This window comes from the organism of the source record quoted next, unplaced genomic scaffold (genome assembly GCF_019419815.1).
Source record: "Pyrus x bretschneideri cultivar Hongxiangsu unplaced genomic scaffold, Pyrus_bretschneideri_v1 Contig42, whole genome shotgun sequence".
Taxonomy (NCBI): Eukaryota; Viridiplantae; Streptophyta; class Magnoliopsida; order Rosales; family Rosaceae; genus Pyrus; species Pyrus x bretschneideri.
Genome location: NW_025999746.1, coordinates 3,294,993 through 3,313,610, shown reverse-complemented (window position 1 = coordinate 3,313,610; position 18,618 = coordinate 3,294,993). Strand labels below are relative to the sequence as shown.

General features: G+C 35.0%; 1 protein-coding gene and 1 long non-coding RNA gene across 5 annotated transcripts; both read left to right on the top strand.

Moving 5' to 3' along the window:
* The first annotated feature begins 248 nt into the window (after positions 1-248).
* LOC125469395 (heavy metal-associated isoprenylated plant protein 30-like) lies at positions 249-2,059 on the top strand. Of its 2 annotated transcripts, none has more exons than XM_048566705.1 (3): positions 249-716; positions 1,321-1,396; positions 1,526-2,059. In XM_048566705.1, the coding sequence occupies exons 1-3, from the start codon at positions 549-551 to the stop codon at positions 1,825-1,827; spliced, it is 546 nt and encodes a 181-aa protein (XP_048422662.1). In that variant the 5' UTR covers positions 249-548; the 3' UTR covers positions 1,828-2,059. The 2 variants fall into 2 exon arrangements, with proteins under 2 accessions (XP_048422662.1, XP_048422661.1); XM_048566704.1 differs by having other exon boundaries at positions 255-716; positions 1,505-2,059.
* A 1,641-nt stretch (positions 2,060-3,700) lies between these two features.
* LOC125469359 lies at positions 3,701-7,683 on the top strand. Of its 3 annotated transcripts, none has more exons than XR_007251685.1 (5): positions 3,701-4,605; positions 4,901-6,410; positions 6,616-6,765; positions 6,859-7,019; positions 7,050-7,683. It is a non-coding gene; the product is annotated as an uncharacterized LOC125469359 (long non-coding RNA). The 3 variants fall into 3 exon arrangements; XR_007251684.1 differs by having other exon boundaries at positions 3,702-4,605; positions 4,901-5,040; positions 5,223-6,765; XR_007251683.1 differs by having other exon boundaries at positions 4,901-6,765.
* The last annotated feature ends 10,935 nt before the right edge of the window (positions 7,684-18,618 follow it).

Here is an 18,618-nt window from a genome sequence, read left to right as displayed (position 1 = left end):
GTGAGATTTGGTGGAAAAAATCATGAGAGGTTGTCTTTCCGTGGGAATATACCTTGTTATTAGACTTTCTAGATAGATGGTGCTTACTGTGCAGAAGTTTTTTTTTACAATGATGGTTAAAAAACATATATTTAGAATATATTTTTCCCTTTGCATCAAAAACCCAAGCTTCCAATTCGTTTGTAAGTTCATCCATATCCTTATAAGAAAGGATATATTCTCTTCTCAGTGACTGCAGTCATGTTAGCTTGACCCACATTTCAAGCATTAATGTGAGGATTTGGATACCATTCCCTCTCTAAAAGTTCTAATAATATTGGGAGTCCCATTCCCTAAAACCACAAGATTAAACCCGAAGAAAGCCGCTAAGTTGGAATTGTTTTTAGACAGCTTTGGAATATATTACCAAAGGGAGATCAAACCCAAGGGAAAGGGTTGCCAATTGCCAAGTCCAAACAGGAATATCTTCTAGGCCTGGGTTTGTCTTAGAGTTTCCCTATCTATATCTTTCCTTCTTATGTATATATATACACCACTAGATTGTGGTTATGGCAACCCTACTAAAGAGAACATTTGGCTCTTTCATATCTTCCATTGCATACTACTCGTACTTTAACAGCCAAGATCATTACCACCACCATCACCACAACTGCGAAAGCATCATCAACAGGAAAATCAAACACACCATGCCAAGGGGTCGGCCGCTTTCACTAGAGGTTCGCTTTCATCTCCGTTGTTTTTGCTTTCGTTCTTTGAAGGTTTCTCATGTGTGTAGCTTGAAAGTTCATCATGCATGGCTTCTCTTCCTATGTATATACAAACATGCACACACACACACACACACACACACACACACACATATGTATTTGTACAAGCCCTTAAAGTACTATTTGTTTTATTCATATGAGAAACAAAGAACAAAAATCTTTCTCGTCAATTGTGGAGAGAAATCGATTTAAGAAACCTCGTTCCAAAGTGGTTCAAAGAGTAATGAACATCATGTTTTGAGCAAATTAAGTTCCCAACCATGATGGAGACCTCCAACCATCCAATTTTGTTAATCATGTATGTACTAATCTCTTTATTGATCACGTTTCTTGTAACACAAGAATAATCATGATTCATGAGGTATATGGGTTTAATCTGCATCCCAACATGGCTTTTCTTAATTCCTTTTTAGCTTCTAATTAATAACTGCTTAAAGTATAAAGCTTCTTGAAAACAACAAAAAGAATGAAGGAATAAAAAGAAAGGAAGGAAAAACCAAAACATGCTTTTTGCAAGATGAGAACAGGTTCTGAAACCGTGTTTGCTTTACAGACTGTGGAGCTCAAAGTCAGGATGTGCTGCACTGGCTGTGAAAGAGTTGTGAAAAATGCCATTTTCAAGCTCAGAGGTACACTTTCAAAATAATCATTCATTTTCTGTTTTTGAAATTATTATTGATTTTTCCTCTGGGAATAGGGGAATTACAGCGTACAAATTGTATATGTTGTGTATTCAGGGATTGATTCTGTGGATGTAGATCTACCAATGGAAAAGGTGATTGTAATCGGGTACGTTGATCGCAACAAAGTCCTCAAGGCAGTAAGGAGGGCTGGAAAAAGGGCTGAGTTCTGGCCCTACCCCAACCCTCCATTGTACTTCACATCTTCAAGTGACTATTTTAAGGACACAACCAATGAATTCAAAGAGAGCTACAACTACTATAAGCATGGCTACAATGTTGGGGACAAACATGGAAATATTCCAGTGACTCAAAGGGGAGATGACAAAGTTAGCAACATGTTCAATGATGATAATGTCAATGCTTGTTGCCTTATGTAACTCTGCTACGCAAGTAAACAAAGCTTATGCGACGGAAATATATGTGACTAAGAGAAATATATATGTAATTCATATGTAGTAGATATGCATGGTTTAGATGGAGAGAGAAAATAAATAAAGAATTTGTCAATCTCCATCGTAGTGTTGTATAATATGCAGGTTTGGTTTCATGCTGAATATTTGTAGGTGGGGAAACTATCAATGGAACAATTCCAGGACTTGATTGTATGCAGCTTTTGTTCCATGATCATGTTTTGTTTTGTTTTGTTTTTATGTCTTTTCTCCCTCCATATTTCATGATTTGGATTAGATTATGACAGCAGATTATTATGGCATTTTCCATCGAACAAATACAATGGTTTATGGGATGCGACAACGAGAAGAACTTTTATGCAACAAGTATATATGTCATTGTTATGCTGAAAGTCAAAATAGTGTGTATATGCTATAATAAAATTAGGTAAGCCGCTAGTATAATTCCCAATCTACAATTTTTCTATTTATTTAGATATAAATAATTTTAATATATAAACACAATGCCATACCCGTTGTATAAAGGTGCTTCTCAGCATCTCATGCACTACCCCATAAATTGATCTCTCATAAAAAGACATACACTTGCTAGGAATTTTCCACTTTTGTCACCGTCCAACAACCCTACAAGGTCGTTGTTCCTTAGTTGAGAAGGCAAAGTGAAGTCGAGTCGAAATGGTCTGAACTTTTTCGGTCTGCAAAGAATATTAGAGATGTCCACTTTATTCACGGAATACGGAAGACAACAATAAACAACTTTTCCAATGTTTGCTATTCTTGAAATATCTTTGAATTATTGACATAGGGGAACCGAACAGAAGACTGTGTGTACATAAGTGAATACTTTTTATTAATTGAGTTACAAGATTTTTACTATAATAAAATCTTTGAATTCATGTTTTTTTTTAATGATTAATTCTTTAGAAAATTAGATTAATTCGCATCTATACATACTAGTTTATCAATGATTTATATATACTAGTTATGTTATTAAAAAGTGAACCCGTTTATTGTAAAGAAGTAAAAAAGGACTCAAAATCGTTTGGAGCCGCATGATCTTATATTTGACACATGCCAATATGAGATTTAAAAATTAAGTGAATAAAGAGAATAAAGATGAGGAGAGAAGAGAAATCGAACCCATTAAAATAATATCAAATGTTGTATGAATTTCTACCAAATAGAATTTTTTTTTTATTGCTCATTAGTTAAACTTAAATATTTTTACTGTGCAGTCGTGCATTGATTTTCTTTGTCAAGTGTTCTTTAATTTTTTTTCCAATATAACCGTTCAGGAGAAAAAAAAATACAAGAAGAAAAAAAATGAGTGCTTGAAAAATTATGATGGCTAAATTAATGAAACCTAAATTTGATTCAAGGCTTAAATGTTATAATAGTCCATGTGTTTTAGTCATTGAGTCAATTTATTATATGTGTCTTCAATTAGGCCAATTGGGTCCTTGTGTCTATCTCCATTTAGCCATTTAAGAACATTTCCATCTAATTTTTGTAAATTTTTTTTTATAAATTATTATAAACTTATCTATAAAATTATAATTGATTTGATTTAAAATATTAAAAATGAAATAAAACTAAAAATTAAAAGAAAAATTATTCTCCTCCCAACCCCCCCCCCTAAAAATTAAAAGAAAAATTATTCCCCTCCCAACCCACCCCAAACCCCCCCCCCCCCCCCCGCCCCCCGGGCGACTTCCTCTCAAACATTACCCCTTATCTTTCTATGTCACAACCTTTAATCATTTTTCAGATTGGAAGTTTTATCTCTTATGTGTTATTTCTCATTGATTTGCATTTTTTTGTAAAGATAAAGAGTAATTATATCTCATATGATTTTTTTTTTTATGAATTTTTTTTTAAAAGAGATTGGATGAAATGTTCTTAATTAGTTAATAGAGAAAAATACGATGACTAAATTAGCCAAATTGAAAACACGAGGACAAAATTAGTCATATACCTATAATACAGGGATCATTTTGACATTTAAGCCTTGATTCAAACCGATCAAACGTAGACACCTCATATTACCCATCACCTTTTAAATTGTTTATTCAACAATTGAGTTTTGTAGAATCGCTCAGACATCCAATATTCCTTTTTTTTTTTTTTTTTCAAAGATTACGTTTCATTGAACATACATTCGGAATTTGCGTGTGGTACGGTACAGTGGTAGGATTGAACTGCACTTTGACCAAAGAAAAAGTCGATTAACACGAAGAGACATAGTTGAGGTCCATGTCCTTGAGGAGCCAAAAGTGTACAAAATACAAAGATAAAAAGAAAAATCGACCGACCTTCCTCCTCCTCCTCCTCCTCCTCTGCTCTGCAAGTCTCTGCCTTCTCTGAAGTAGCTATGTTCTGAATTTACACTCTTTTCCAAGCTTAAAATTTCTTTAGCTTATTAATGTGCAAACAAATGGGTAGCTCAAAAGTGTTCAAATTTTCACTTCCCACGAACAAAAAAAGCACAAAAGATTACTTCTTTTAGCTTAACAATTAGCACCATTGTAGGCCATGGATTCTTGCTTCGATCTGACCATTGGATTTTTGGGTTTTTGTTTGGCAAGAGGTTTTGAGCAGGTTTGACTAAAACTTGATTTCCATATAAATGGAGGGGGGTGATCATGGATGAGGAGCTTCATCTTCTGCAAAACCATCCCGTTTGTCCCCTTTAGCTGAACCCTTTTCGTCGAACCGCTCGAATACACCCTTCCGGACACAGTCGTGGTTAGTATGTGCCTGTGGCGGCAATGTTCTTGTTTAATGTTTATGATTGACCAAGGATAACAATGGCTTTTGGTGACATCTTTTGTTTTTTGGGCTCGAATAACTCAGAAATTTTTAGCTATTACTATGCATGTTTCCTACGCGAGTTACTTAAGGTGTGTGGTCCTCTGCATCTCGTATGGAAGAAAAAAAATGATCAATAGAGTGTATTAACGAATGAAAGTTTCTTTTTGAGGCCACTGTTGTTGTGAAATCAATACTGTAAGAGCCTCATACATAACATGCTTCTGCACAGGAAATGCTGCTGTTAAGGGATCGAAGCTCTCTATGTTGACAATTCTGAAATTGTTCGAGGAGAGTGTGGCGATTTGACAATAGGAAGAGAAAATCAAGCAGATGCTGAATTATTCTCTTTTTTTTCAGGGGTTAATTCAGGTACTTCATCTACACCAATGGTTGAAAATTTTCTCAAACTCAGCTACCATATACTGCACTGGCAATGACTTGGAGCGGTTGTAGTTACAAATTTGCTTTTTGCGAGAGTGGCTTAACAAAATTTGATCCTTAAACAGCTAAATCTCTGGCTTTCCATTCACCTAAACATAATGCTTTTCCAGTTTCTCCCTTGAATCCCGTATTGTCAAAGAATGTGGATTTTAAAGGCAATTGTTCTGTGAACGATTATGTGGATCTTCATCACCTGCTCTCTGGTGAAGGCAAAGGGATTCACCGTGATGAAAGTCCCAATGATATAGGAAATGAAGGCTGGCAAAGCTCTTTCTAGTGAGGGTATAGGTCCATTACTACTGGCAAAATCTGAGCCACTAATTATTTTAACCAGTATATCTGATGATTTCAGCTCGAAACATCTTGGCCTTAAAAGAGATGTTTCTCTTGCGTGAATGACTCTGACTTGGATTCACCTTGTAGGAAAGGAACCTTGGCTTCTTGGCAATCCTCATTTGGGTTTTCAAGTTCTTTGAGTTCAGACTGTTGAAAATGAACAAGAAACGCGTAATAGTTTGAATCCACTGACACAACAATTTTTTCCTTGCCATGCTAAAACGATTGTACATTATCATGCGAGTGTGTGGGAGATGGTTTCTCATCCTTCCAAAAGAGTGAACCTTCAGCTGTTGTTTCATTCTCCAAGGGGCATGGACCTTTTGATGCAGAAGGATCAAATTCTTCCATATCAATTTATGCCGATCAGTCTTCCAATGACAACCATGAAGTGGAAAGAGCTTACGGTCATAAGCATGACAACCATGAAGTGGATTGATTTGTGCCAATCAGTCTTCCAATACTTAATGTGATGCATGAAATGTCAGAATTGCTTGTCCAAAATTGTCCAAATGATTTAGATTCACTGGATGAACATAAGCATGACACGATCCAGCATATAATCACAAATCTTTCTATGTGCATCCAACAGAGGCCTGGAGGAAAGACTCCAATCTCTGACATAACTCTTACAGGCACTCCACACTACCCTAATAAATCAACAGAGCTCCAAATGGTAGGGTTATGTGCACGTGTCCATAAATTTTGCGAATCTGGTGTGAATATGATACTGAACTTTGTTTTCCTGTTTTACATTTTGAATCTGATTCGTACTGAACACTGTCAAATTTCTAGGCAGATATTTGTGCAATTTACTCGTGTGCTAAAATATAAATTTTGCACTCCTTGTCATATCAATTTCTACATGTACTTACATTTGAATTCATACTTCTGTTGTGTTGATTACTTGATTTTCATTCTGTGAGAGCATTAACCTTCATATACATACCTTTATTTATCAGGTTAGTTTATTTAATGTTATTGCTTACCGTAATACTAATCGTTATAGTTTGATCTGTATCCGCCCTGGAGCTGGTTGACGGTAATAACATCATCACATAATTTTATTATAACTAACGTTTTCTGGTTGCTAATGGTTATTGTGCTCGAGACTGCATGCATGTGTGTATGGTATGTTGGTCTCAGAGTCTAAATGATGTATTTCAGTGCTCAAACACGGGATTTCAAGTAACAAGGACAAAGGCTTTGGCTGTTCCACATGAGCTTGATTACCAGAATTGCTATACACTGAGAGTGTTGGATTCCTTTTCTTCACATAGTGGTGTAGACACTGAGGAAAGCAATGAGATCATTCAGGTATAATTTGTGACCAAATGCTATAAATTATCATATCAGTGCTTAAATGTTGTTTCTACTTGGAAACTGAAAGTTCACAGTTGTAATGATTAGATGCGGAGTATGGGCAACGCGTTGAGAGGCAATCGTCTGACCACTGAAGAGTTAGACCCACAAGCTCTAGTGTATAAAACGTTGTGGCTAGATGCTGAAGCAGAATTACGTTCCATGAAGTACAAACTTGTGTCTAAGGCTGTGGATTAGACAAATATAAGGTTTGAGTTTGTTATTTTCTGCTCTTTTAGGTGGCAGGCAAGATTAGCAAGAGATATACACTAGCTCTAGATGTTTTATTTTGATACTACCAGGAGGGGCTGCTGGTGTTGGAAGCTAGAGACTCTTCACCTCCATGTATGTACAAAACTTAGTCGAGATGCAGTATAGAGTAGTACTACGTACTTGACTTGTTATAGAGTGACTTACATTTCATGTTCACGCCGTTAAAACGTAAGGTTGATGATTCTAAGTATTTGAATGAGGGGAAACAACTTTTGCTGGTACATAATGGTTCAAGCATTACCTGGAAAATCTGTTTCTTCTGGACCATAGGGATGTGTTATCCTACGGACAATTTCGCAAGGAAAGAGGCAACATCCGTGTAATTAGGACATGACAGGGATTTTTTGAAATCAATCACTTGAACAGGGGAGAGTGACCTCAAAGAGGCACTAAATGTACAGCCGTGCTCATGTGACCAAGTCATGTGATAAGAGAGGGCATTGGTGTATACACCTGGTGATAAGGTAAAACGTTCTCTCAAAAAGGGGTATTTTGTGATGTTTTTATGTTTGCTATCGAAGAGATTTAATGTGGGTCATGTAACCTATGAATCTTAATACAGATTGTTTTGTTCTATAAATATTTGATTTTATCAGTCTTTCAATTGGTACCACCCTGTAAAAGTAATTAAAAAAATGATGTAAAAACTTACACTTTAGAGCAACTTGTCTGAACTGGGACATTATAGTGAACCTGTTTTATGTAATTCGTTTCTCTTTAGTTAGAAACACGCATGCTTGCGTTGTCCAATTTTGTTAAGATAGAAAGTTTTACATCAATAATAGCTTAGTTTAGTTGAGTTAACTTCATCATTAAATGGTTACATAGTACAATGGTTAGGTGAAATTTTTTTATAAGTGAAAAATTTTAGGTTCAAATATCATGAATGACGAGCTCGATGCTAATACATATATTAAATAAAAGACTGGAGGGTGTGGCAGTAGATGTCATTTAAGCATTTGATTGTAGAAGTTACTGTCGGGGCATGTGGTACCACATGAAAACATTGTGAAACATTACTGCTGGCTTTTAGCCCAGTGGGAACTGGGAAATGGGATGAGCGAGGGCAATGTACTAGGCCATTCGCCCACCAAGCTTAAAGTGACAGGTCATAGCATTGGCCCAGTGGGGACTGGGAACTTCCCTCCAAACCCAACCTTCCTATTTTGTATCCATTATTTACCATAGGCCCCTGCAAGTAATTAAATCACCATCACCATCATCATCATCTTTCTTAACCTAGACATCAACCTTTATAATTAATTTAGGTACAATTTTTTTTTTTTTAAAGAAAAGCTGTAAAGCTCAGTATATTTAGATTATTATTATTATTTTATTCACTTCAAGCTAAGTTTTAGAATACTTCTTGTTAGTTAAGCCCTATATAACCTACTACCATCTTTTAAGATTTTTATTTAGCCTTTTAGTTGCCGGCATCATATCATTCTATACTATACCAATCCATAGTATAGAACCATGCTTAAGTTTACGGCCATATTTGGATTGTTGTGTTAAAAATAAAAAATAAAAACGAAAAAAAAAAAAAAAAAAAACTGTTTTTATTGTGCTGTAAGAATAATCAAATGTAAAATAAAGTAGATGAGCGTATGATAAACTACATATTTAAAAATGTAGTGATTATGAAAAACAGTGCAAAATTGTTTGGTGAATTTAAAGTGAAAATAATATAATTTTTTATAATGACAAAATGAATATGGTAGTGGGGTGGTGGTGACGACAACAACGGCGATGGCAATGGTGGTGATGGTCGTGGCATTGGTGGAAGTATGGTGGTGGCAGCGGCAATAGTGGGATGTGGTGGTTGGGGTGCAAATATAACAATAGTGGTCGGGGAGATGGTAGAGGCCATGGGGACGGGTTGAAGTTATGCTGGTGATGATGGTGGGAGTGTCGACAACGATGGTGGTGGTATCGGTTGCTATTGTGGTGGTGATTGTGGTGACAATTGAGGTAGTGGTGGTGGTGGCAACAATTGTGGTGGTAATGATGGTGGTGGTGTAAGGTTAGTGTATATAGTGGTGGGTGGTGCAGTCACTTTGTTCTTGAATGGATAAATGTGAGTAAATGAATAAATAATGTCATTTTTAAGAACTAACGAGGGTATTACAAGAATTGAAAATATTCATTAAAGACTCAATTTCACTTTTTATAAAAGGAGCTTTTAAATACAATCTACATGCTGCTTTTAAAAGCTACTATATGGAGGCTAGTATTTGAGGACCTGTATTTTCAAAAATAATTATATATAATTATGTGTTGTATATACTTATTAATTTCAGAAAGTTTTGTATTACTTCTTATTTAATCGTTAATTCCTTTATTTCATTTTTCTATACTCTAATTTACTATTATTTTGAACCAAATAAGTTCAGTACACCATTACGGTAGTATTTGAACTATATATTTATATTATTCATTTTCTTTCCTTTTACATAATCTTATTAAGATGTTTGTTCTATTCTAATTGGACCAAAACCATAGCCAATTAAAGGGCTTTTACATCATTCCTATCGATAGCTTTTAGGCGGTGTAAGTTTGCTTGGTCTGATCTCACCTTCCTCTATGCCGACTTCCCTCTCCTATAAATAGAATGTTATTGCTTCGGTTTTCTTCGCTGGCAAGATGAAACGTTTTCTATCGGGGTCTACTCTCTCTTAGGTTTAAAGAGTTTTCCTTTCTAGGTTTTCGTCTTCCTTATTTGTCTCATATCTCTATATGTTATTAATAAATTATAAATGTTTGTATCTAAACTAAAAAGGGGTTGTTGGGCATCGTTATGCATATGTATTTGAATTCGTTCATACTGCTGATTTAGTTTTATAGAAAAGTCTTTCTATTCATGTTGTTCTTTAGTGATAGCCTCTTATGTTCTGTATTTCGCATGTTACATAACAATACCATGTTGATTATGGAATTATTGGTGAAATGCTATTGGTTGAGAATATACTATGGTATATGTGAATGATAAATGAAAGTATTTGTGAATCATTCATAATTGGTCGTGTGGTTGGAGTTTCAGTGGTGAGAAGGAATTGGAAATGAGGGTAGTTGGAAATGATCTTTTGTGTAGTTGAGCCAAACTCTTAGTAGGTACCAAGTCTCAGGCGAGCCCACAGTGCATAGTTTCTTTGAGGGTAATTCGGGATTGGCGACGAAGAGTTTTGGCAAGATGACTAAGAAAAGGAGAAATTGGGATGATTGAGTTATAGGGGGTTAATTTGTATATTAGAACATTTGAACCACCACTGCAGAGGTAAAATGCATGGTATGGGACATGCAAGTCTGCGTGTTTTATTATATAAATTAACGAGGGTAATTGAAGAGGTTGCATTGCATTCATGCATTATTAGCAATAATGATTTGATATTTGGCTATATGATTTCATGACACTTAATTTAATATTGTCAATTACTGTGACAAGGTGATGTCCCTACTAAGCTGTTGAAGCTCACCCCTCTATTGTTAGGCAGGTTTATGAACTAAACAATCAAAAAGGGTAGACAGGATGAGATCAAATTAAGTGTGAGGATAGAATTTGTATTTATTTATTTATTTAGTCTTGTAAGGAATCATGAATTATTTTTATAAGAGAAGTTTATTTTTCCAACCTGTGTCAATTTCCTTTAAATTATTTTAGTCTTGTAAAGAATTATCAATTCTTGTTGTAAGAGGAATTTCATATTTTTCTACCTAGTTTCAATTTCCTTTTATTCGCGTTCCAAGCACGGGGTCTTATATATTTTTCCACCAACCCCGAGTTTGGGGTGTGACATGTTACTTTTAAACAAGATTCTAAAACCGCTAGGCGCTAGTCGGGTGGTGGGTAAGGGCCTAACATCTAGGCGGCCTAAGCGGCTAGGCGGGTGTCTAGGCAGATTTATGTAAATTTATTGTATATCTTGTAAATAAGTGTCTATTTACATTTAAAAAAAAATAGTAATTATACTTGTATGGATTATAAAAGAATGACAAAATGCAAAAATAGAAGTAGAAGAATACACAAAGTACATCGATCCAATAAGTTCAATATTTAGAAAACAGTAAGCATATAATCCTAATGAGGAGTATTCTTGGATTGGATATAGACTAAATTATTTAACCTTGTTGTATCTAGTTTATTTCTTTTCTTTGTATGTATCCACTCAAAAGCGCTACAATTCACTTCACAATTGGATGGACTTGTAGTCAATCCATCCTTTGCAAATTAGGTATACCATTTCCATAAGTATACCGCCATAAAACTAAAAGAAGAAAAAGCACACAATTAATAAAAAAAATATATATAGAAAACCGCTTAGGGCCACCTAGGTGCCGCCTAGCTCTAGACTGATTTTTCGAAACAATTTGCACTAAATCGAGGCGGGCCTTCACCGCCTAGCGCTTGGGTAGCCTTGACCGCCTAGTGGCTAGGCCAATTTTTAGAACAATGCTTTTAAAATAAGCAGAATATTTATTTTTACCGAATTTTTTTTATTACTTAATTTTAAAGTGAAGGAGCTTAATTTTGATGGAAAAAAAAATTAATAACAAATGGAGCCTTACGAACGTGGGGGGCTTAGAATGAGTTGTTATCTTCCATCATTTCTCAGGTGCTTGTAAGCGCCATATTGAGCTGGATGCGTGTTTCCCGATTCAAATCTTTCAACACATCTTACTCGCCACCATTCAACCAATAATAGACTAATTACTTAGTTAGATGTCATCTCCTCTCCTCAATATACAGTTCCATGCCCTTAATTTGACACATGCCAGTGGTGACTCATTATCCATATATTTTATAAGGAAAACTAATGAAAATGGTTTAAAAACTTTGAGTTTTAATGATAAGGACAAAATAAAGGGTAAAGTGAATAGTACTAGGATTGACTTTTTAGTGTATAAATGTGGTTTTTCGTTAAAGTGAACAATACCGTGAGTTTTTCGTTAGAGTGAACAGTACCGTGGATTTTTCGTTAAAGTGAATAGTACTGTGGGTTTTTCGTTAAAATTCCCTTATATTATATATGTAGCAGCCCTTTATTTCCTTAGCAAGTCTTGGAACCGCCTCATGCTAGTTTTCAAAATAGGGACCTTCCTCACACAGTTTTCAAACAAGCACGTCGATTGGTATAGGAAATTAACTTAGGAACCAAGGAATGGTTTTGCATTCAGAGTGTTAGTTCATAGAGGCATATTTTATATATATTATCTATGTAGTTTGGGAGAAAAGAAAGTGAGGCCCCTTTGTGAAGAGCGGTAGGTGAGTTGTCCTGCTGAGGTTTTAGTTATCGGTCGAGGTAGTGATTTATATAATAGTTTAAAAGCTTTTTTATTTTTAGATAAACGAAACCATGAATTATTATGAGATTTAATCTATTTCCAAATATCTATTTATTTTCAAATCAAGTATGTTTGAGTTCATTTAAATATTTATGATGGGATATATACACAATCTATTTGGAATTACTTGAAATCGTCATGGAGTATGAGAACTTTAGTGTTGTGTTATATGAGCAATAAATGTATGGCAGACCAGGACACTATGAAGGATGAACAACACGTGAAGGGCCGTTGTGATATGAAATTATGAAGTTCTTTTACATAATTATGATATTTTCTAGCTTGTGTAAAACAACATCGATTGACTAGCACATTATATGTTCTACTTACTTGGAGAGCTGGCAGTTGCTCATCCCTCCTGCTTTCATTTTCAAAAGAAATATTTGACAAGACAGAGGCCACTAGACGAGCTAAGATTGTGTTCTATTGACGTAGAGAGCGGGGGTGACAAAAGCTAACCTTAATAATCAATATGTTTTCAACCTTTTCATTTGAAAATGGTCCATAAACTTTTGAAAGCGTTTTATAAGGACAAAGTGACTCTATAACACAAGTAATTTTTGAAAGGCATTTTGATAACCTTAACCAAAAATGCTTTCTCTATAGGCATGTGACAACTTATGTCTAGGATTATGTACTTATGTTGAAACATAGACAAAACCCACCAAATTGAACTGTACACGTGCATAAGCTGTGACATTTTGGTTTCTACTTGACAAAGTCTACAATCGGAAAATTAGTTATTTACTTAATTGTTTGGATTTGTGATTACCTTGTTAGAATTAGGATTTTGTTTCTTTGTCTAATACGGTAAGGTTAGTTCTCTATATATATGATGCTTTGCAACTCGTAGACACAAGTCCTTCACAATGTAGCCTCTTGAGTTATGTAGCCGTCATGGCAATCTTTCGTTCACTTAATAAAATTATATTAATTTATAATTAGTTTGGTCATTTGTCAGTCATGCACTCTAATGTTCAATTATCATGCTCAATTCCATGAAATTAGCTGATTTAATTAACTACTAAATCTATCAACTTTTGTAAACGACATTGCTGACAAAAAAAAAGACATTATTGTTGTTCTCATTAATTTAACACATTTTCTAAAAGTTGAGGACATAACTAAACTTGAAACCAAAAGCAATTGAGGACCAAAGTTGAATAGCCAGTAACTTCAGAAGACAATTTATAATTAACTCTTTTGTCATTTATGCGGATGTAAATCAGACAAGATTAATTCCAAGCTCTTTCTCTCTCTCTGCCCCACATGGTTCACATGGTCCTATATTTATGGTCCACACCGCATCTCTATAATTTTATGAAATCAAAATTTTGATGTTATATGAATATATATTGATACCAGTAAAAAAAAAATGAAAATATACTTGAGAAAAAAGTAAACCATTGTAAAAGGAGATAAAAGCAGGCAGTTGGTAATACTAGGGAGCTTAAATTTGTAAACAAAATTTACAAACTAAATAATGTGTCACCAATAGGAATGAGCATGTTTACCAATGCTTAAGTAATAATCTAATTATCAACTTCCATGTCGTTTAATTTACAAAATTTTCTACAAATTTAGTTGCCTTAGCATTACCCTAAACAAAGTTGTAGGGCAGTGTCTACTTGATAATCACATTTTCCATCCAAACAAAAAGCAAATCTAAACCCAATTTCCCTTTGGCCACCCAGAAAAATCCCACTACGCACTACCCAAACAAAAACACACACACACACACACTCACATATGATCAGTTGCGTAAATTATATGTTAAATTTGCTAACTAAGTGTTATTTCTCCTTACTTTCTGTTGATTAACGCGAACTTATAACTAAGTAAGACATTAAAATGATAGAGTTTTATAATTGAGGCTAAACTTCAAACACTTACCCTAGTAGCTGGGGCAAAACCCCCATCCACCATGAGTGGGAAGCAAATCAACTCAGTGTGCTTTTTGAACCAGAAAATTCAACTCAGTCTGCTTTGAGATAGTCTCAGCTCATTAATATCTAACCAAACATAAACAGGGAAATCAAAAATTAGAAATCAAAAGAACTTGGTTACTGGTTACCGAGTAGCCAGCGGAGCGTGTAAAGGAAGGAAGGAATAGACGAAAAAGCAAAGGACTAGAGTGGGAGATAGGGTTTGGCCAACTGGCCTCTGCCACCATGCATGGGTGCAGTTTTGATACCTTAGCATGAGATTGCCTACTCAGCATTAAAGGAGGGAGAGCTATTGATCACTAGCACAAATAATCTCATCCCAATCCCAATCTCAAACCCATCCAGGTGGGTCAGAATTCATCAGAAAAAATTAACAGAAATATGTATTATTTTTTTATATTTGCAGGTCTACATTGTTTCTCATACCCACATAAGGCGCGGCCTATAGCTTTTTTCTCTTCTTGTTTACAAAGATGGTGAGTTTTCTATGCACATCTTTACGGCTGCTTTGGAGCTTATATAGAGGTGAGTGCGCACCCCATGACCCGTTACTATCAAACCCCTAAATAATATTTACACTCATAATTGTGGTTTTTTTTTTGGGATCGGCTGCCCTCTCTTTGCACTGTCCTTGTTAATGCTGCAGCTGCTGCTCTGCCACCACCAATTTTTGAAAGCCGTTGCAGAAGAAAGAAGAGCTGTTCAGAACACTGGATAAAACAACTCCCACCAGCTTTTTTGTTTCTTCTTCTTCTTCTTCTCTTTTTTTTTTTTTTTTGGTCCTTTTTTCTCCTGTTCTTTTTTATTTTTTAACTTATGTTTTATTATCCCTCCTTCTTCTCCGGCTTTCCGCATGACAGTATAGATAGTGGTCAGATAATAGCGGAATTGACCAAAAGTGAAAACCCTAGTTGATCACAGCCGTTGATGGTTTAGCATCTTTGATAAAACTCTAAACGTGAGCAGAACTAGACGGGCGTATGGTCCATTCAACCTTTAGGAAACATGGAATGTTGAGTGGGAGAAATAAGGAAACAAACAAAAAGCTAGCATGCCATCTTGGGTGGTATGGGATACCGAACCAAAACCTTAGTCCCGATTCCCAAACCGAAATTTTCGGTATTCTCAATTTCAAGACCGATCCCAAACCAAATTTTCGGAAATTCCGAAATAGTTTCGGTATTTCGGGACAATCGGGAATCCCGAAATATTTTTGGGCTTTTAACCTTTTGGGCTATAATATTTGGTTGTGCAGTGTGCATAATAGCCAATCTGCACTGCATATCGTGGCTGTGCACAGTGTGCAGTGATCAAAATTTGGCTGGGCTATAAAGTGATCATCAAATCATTATGTGTAGAAATAAAATCAAACCAAAATCCTTGCGTTGCATATATCCAAAACAGGTAAGGAAAAATGGACTCATTCACTCAATCCTTGAACTGGTCAGACATGCAGTAATTGCATTTAGTGAGATATAATAAAGAACTTCACTTAAGAAAGCAATTCAACTAAATAAGTTGAAGAACGAAGGCTTCAAAAGAAAGAAACAGTTTGCATCGAGAGAGTATTAAACCAGATAATAAACCACAGCCTATTACAAAGGTCAACCAATGACTAATGTAAATATACCAAAGTTCCAAAAGCTTAGATTCCTTAAAGACTAAATACTTCCAAGACTTGAATACAAATATGTCCCACATTACACTCTTAAAAGCAACAACAAATAAATCAAAGGAGCATACAATTCAAGAGAGCATACAATTAAATAGAATTCATCTGAGATATTTACCTGTTGGTAAATAAAACTCCAGCACAGAAGTTGCAGTAGCAAAGCAAAAGAGCCCAGTTCCTTTGGACCTTCAACAATATGCAAAAGCCCAAGAACCTGAACCATTAGATCAATTAAATAGAATCTAATTTGTGAAACCAAACAAACCCTAATCTAGAATTCGAAAATTAAATTTCAAAAACCGTAAAATTACAAACCCTAATCTATAATTCGTAAGTTAAATTTCACAAACCCTAAATTAATTCCCATATTTATTTTACCTATGTCTGAATCTGAGAGAGAGAATCGCATGAGAGAGTCAAAGACTCCTAAGAGAGAGAATCGCGAAAGAGAGTCGTGATAGAGAGAATCACGAGAGAGAGACCGGTGGTGGCTGTGGCTCTGTGTTATGAAGGAAGGATCCACCGTCGGAGAGAGACAGCGGTGGATGATCCGTGTGGTGGTGGGCCGGTGAATGGCTGGTTGGAGTTAGATTTGAGTGAGATTGAGCTGAGAGACTGAGTCTGAGTGAGTGAGAACTGAGAAATGAAATGAAAATTCGAAACTAGAGTGGAGTCCTCGACGGGGAGAAAGCTGAAGGCCTAACAAAGAATGGATGGACGACATAGATTAATTCGAAACAATCCAACGGTTCAAATTAACTCTAACTATAATTAAAAAAATAATATATATTATTATCTGTGTAAATATATATATATATATAGGGGGAACTTGATATAGATCCAATTTTTTAAGCCAATAGTAGGAATAGTCTAATTTATTAAAATAAGTCCAATTCCTAAAATCTTTTTATTTTATTATCAATAATTATCTCTTCAATGATAAGATTTATTATAAAAATCAAATTTCTTCCTAATTATCTCTTTGATTAATTTTGTTTTTTTGTTCTTTCTTGTTCTTTATCCCGTTTTTAACCTCATTTATAGATTTTATTTTTTATTTTTATAATCAACTTATATCACAGGTTAATTATATTTATCTACCTATATGACATATTCTTTTTTATAATCAAGTAAGATTCATGTGTCTTACTTGTAGATATATTATGTTTTTTTATACCTTTTAGTTAGGTTTCATATCTTACTTATAGGTATGATATACATTCATATTTTTGTTACTTGAGTTAGGGTAGAATGATTTGCAGATAGATTTATGACAATATATATATATTTTTTTGTTATATGATATTAATTATATTTTTTGGGATTGAAAATGCATAATATTAGAAGATTTTAATTGATTTTTAATATTTTTAGAAAATATAAAATGAGCATTAAAAAAATAAATGCATATAATTAGGTAATTGGACTCACTCCTAAAAATCATCTAAGTTTTTGGACCTGGATCTAAAAGTCCCATATATATATATATACATAATAATAATTAAAAATATATATTTTCGGTTCGGTATGGGAATACCGAAATGTTGGGAAGACAATCCCGATTTCCATACCAAAATTGTGGGAAAATCGGTTTGGGACATTTTTGGTTTGGGATCGGTATTTTTTTTGGTTTGGTTCGGGATTTTTGGAAAATTTTTCCACCCCTTGATCCCGATATTGTCATTTTCCCCATTTTTTCCATACGGCATGGCATGCCACGTCACCCTATATTTCTTGAAAATTCTTTTATATTTTATATATCTTTGATTGGGAATTGTTTGGGTTTCATTTACCATGACAAAAACCTACCACATGCATAGAACCAAACTACTGGTTGGACTTGGACATTGTGTACGGGAGAGAGAAAGAGTATCACATTCACGTTCATATATCACGGGAATGTGGTGCATATAAACTAACAAAAGAAATATCAACGTGGGCCATGCAGAGAAGAAGTCTTGCAGGGAGTAGATTGCACGTGTTGTTTGTTGGAAAAAGACTTACATAACATGTATGTATACATTAATATTATATTATTTTATGTTAATTATACAATATCATGTGTAAATTTATTGATCGACAAGATTGTGATATGAAAATTGTTTTGGCCAAATTCACAAAAGAGAAGGAGAGAGGAGAGGGACAACGACCGACTGAAAACCAAGAATACAATTCCTAGTTCTACTACTTCTACTACTTTTCTTGTCTTTCCTTTTGTTGGCGTCATTGATTACGCCTATTAAACCCGCTCTTTCCATAGAGTGGGGACGGCACTGCACTCTTCCTTCTGCTTCAGGCTTTGGGAGAGAAGGCTTTGAACAATGCATAGGAATCTTGTTTGCCTCTCACCTCCTTTTTCATCATCCTTAATTTCCTGCCTTCTTTATTAGTTTCCGATGTCGCGTGCTTACAATACTCCAAGCCTATATATTCCAATTTTGGTTAGGCTGATATTCAACCGGCTTATTTTGGTTTCTTATGCATGTTGGAAGAAGGAAAGTTGGTTTTGGCTACCTACTCTTACTCACCGCCCTACTCACACTCCCAAGACTAAGCTGATGACTTTTGACCGGATAT